Source organism: Geospiza fortis, unplaced genomic scaffold, assembly GCF_000277835.1.
Source record: "Geospiza fortis unplaced genomic scaffold, GeoFor_1.0 scaffold102, whole genome shotgun sequence".
Classification (NCBI taxonomy): domain Eukaryota; kingdom Metazoa; phylum Chordata; class Aves; order Passeriformes; family Thraupidae; genus Geospiza; species Geospiza fortis.
The window spans coordinates 1,827,539-1,830,539 of NW_005054373.1; the positions used below are offsets into that span (position 1 = coordinate 1,827,539).

At 39.1% G+C, this 3,001-nt stretch overlaps 1 protein-coding gene across 3 annotated transcripts in view; it reads left to right on the forward strand.

The window, feature by feature from the left end:
* Window positions 1–3,001, forward strand: part of BANP (BTG3 associated nuclear protein) — a 99,851-nt gene that overhangs the window by 46,609 nt on the left and 50,241 nt on the right. Inside the window, exons 9-10 of one of the 3 annotated variants that reach the window (XM_031060174.1) lie at window positions 697–768; window positions 2,776–2,820. In XM_031060174.1, the coding sequence (XP_030916034.1) occupies window positions 697–768; window positions 2,776–2,820 (117 nt within the window). Of the gene's footprint in view, window positions 1–696; window positions 769–1,277; window positions 1,370–2,775; window positions 2,821–3,001 lie in introns of those variants that run through there. The other 2 variants (XM_005424771.3, XM_031060175.1) reach the window with 2 other exon arrangements.

Sequence of the window (3,001 nt, forward strand, 5' to 3'; positions counted from 1 at the left end):
TGGCAGCAAATGGGACCAGGAGAGTGGTGGGAATGGGCAGCAATTCCAAATATTACAGGATTAAAACCATCAGGGCAGATTCTCACCAATATAAATCAGGGGAATTGTTCAAATTAATGATTTCCTGCCGGATCCCAGCAGCTGAGAGTCCTTGGCGTGGTCTGTGCTCCAGTGAACGAGCAAAAATAGGTGGAAAAGGAGATTGGAAACCTCACTCTTGGAGATATTTATTTTATTTTATTTACTGTTGGTATATCTGTTCTAAAATGGAGTTTTCCAGATATTTAAATTCAATTAAAGTTTCGGTCAACAAAGCAAGTCAACCCCAGGCTTTGTGTGCCAGTCAAAAAGGCAACAGAAAAATACACTTGTTGAAGAATTATTATTATTATTATTATTATTATTATTATTATTATTATTATTATTATTATTATTATTATTATTATTATTATTATTATTATTCCTCCTGTTTTCCTTCCCTAAAGTGGAAATGCCCCAGCCTTTGGTCCAAGTCTCTGTTTTTATTTCCATCCAGAGCTGGGGCAGTACAGGTGCACTTTGCATTTTTAAAGCTCCTCAATGGTTTCATTGCACGTTTTGCTTCTCTCCATGAAACTCTGCTGCCTGCAAGGCAGGAGCTGCTTCCTGGAGCTGTGATTTTCCTCTGATGCTCCTTGGTGTTTTCTTTTGTTGTGGATCCCACAGGGCCATCTCCACATAGCCCAGGTGCCCCAGGGGGAGCAGGTCCAGATCACGCAGGACAGCGAGGTGAGCAAAGCCTGGGGGCTCATGTGGAACCCTGAGAGCTCAGGGAAAATGAGAAATGGGCTGGAACCAGCAGAAAATGTGCTTTAGAACCTGCTACTTCTGTCTCTGGGGTCTCAGGGGTTTCTTTTAAAATTGTTATTATTTATATTTATTTTATTTTTATTATTTTGCTTTATTTTTCCTTCCCTCACCAGCCAAAACAGTTCAGTGTGTCTTAATAGTTTATTTTTCATTATTCTTATTTGTATTTATATTATTTTATTATTTTTATTTATTTTCCCCTCCCTCACCAGCCAAAACAGCCCAGTGTATGTTGTTTCTTTTTCATTACTATTATTTATATTATTTTTATTATTTTGATTTATTTTTCCCTCTCTCACCGGCCAAAACAGCTCAATGTGTTTGTTAATTGTTGCATAAGGCTGATGATCTTTGGAAATTTAGTACTGACAGAGTTTAATAGGAAACCTGATGCTTGCAGTGCTTAAAAATGAAATTATTCTCTTTAGGTTGAAGAACTAAACGTGGTCAGAACGCTCAGGGCCTTCAATGGTTGAACAGGAGTTGGAGAAACCTTCAGCCACCAATAAATAAAGAAATATTCCAGAATGAATTTACCCTCCATTCCTGACCAGCTTATCTGGCACTGCAGTACTTGCACTTCTAATTTTTTTTTTCCAGAAAAACAATCCAGTGGAATGGGATGGATAAAGGGATATGGATAGCTGAAAATGGATAAATTCAATCCCAAACCCTCCAATTTAGGCTCAGCTCCCAAATCCAGGTGGATTTCCCTGTGTATGTGCTGAAGTTATTGGTTAGTTAAAAATCTCCTGACTGCTAAAACTGCTCTTGGATTTCTCAGGCACTTTGTTTAAATGCAGAAGGAATAGAAAAATCAGGTTAAACATTAATACAGGCAACAATTTGAATCTGTCCCATTTCCCTGTCAGGCTTTTCCCTTGCTGGGAAGTGGATCTGCCTGGCTTGGTTTAATCCCTGTCCAAAGAACCCAAATCACAGCTCATAAAACCACTTTGTGAAGGAACATTGTTAACACAGGCAGCTACTGGAGAATAAATATTATCATAAAAATTCTATAAATATTATAGTTAAAGGCTTGTCCTTTGAAGGGCCTGTCAGGCCTTGAGAGGGAGAAGAAAAGATTAAAATATCCTGGCTCTGAAGTGTGGTGCTGCCATAAAACTGGGGGAGTTTTTTGGGTAAAGAACCAGTAAAAAACTGATGATTCAGCAGAGATTGCTGGACTGGATCCTGAGGTTCCAGCACAGCCTGGATCCTTTGGCTCTTCTTGTCTGTAGGACTTTCAAAGGCTGCATTTGTCCCTGACAGATGAAAACATCTGGTTTTAAATTGATGACAATGTACACAAGTGAGAGAGGAGCTGCCAGCAGGAGAAACTGCACAAAAAAGGGGATTTTGTCCTCCAAAATGTGCTGTTTCACTGCAAGGCTCTTTTGGGAAGCTGCCTTTCCTTAATCCAAGTGTACTTTTGGAAAGACATCAGTGAACATGTGAATAAAAACTTCATGTCATAAAGATTTCCTGATTGGACTTTGGAGCTTAAAATACTTTGATTTATTGTTTTTTTTTAAATATCATTATTATAGATGTAATCCCTGTAATAGAACTGTGTTGGTTTTCAATATGGAATGAGGATAAATAAAAAGCAAATAGTAGATAGCTCTGCAACCCTGTAAAAGTGTTAGACTGCTAATTCTGGGATAGGGCTGGATTTCAATTTGCAGGTTTATATAAAGAAGGAAAACCAGAAGTTTTACCTCAGAAAAATTTTACATAAAACAAAAAAACCAAAACATGCTGGGTGGGAAAGGTCCTTGCTGTGAGGCTGAGTGGAGCTGGATTGCCCAAAGAACCTTCAGTAGAACTTTTTAAATTCACAGATTTCCTTCACATTGAAACAGATTTTTCTGCAGTTTTTGCATTCCCAAACTTGTGCTGATTGTCCCTTGTCTCCTTTTCCAGGGGAACCTGCAGATCCACCAGGTGCACGTGGGTCAGGACGGGCAGGTAGGAGCAGCACTGGGTGTCAGCAGCATTTGCCTTGGGCTTTGATGGAGGTTGGGATAATTCCCATTTTTAGTGCCTGGTTTAAAGAGCCAAACCTGCTCTGGTGAAAGAAATAACTTGCAAAAGGATAAAACCTGATGGAAATATTTGATATTTGGCCCAGCTTGGTTCAGCATTCCTG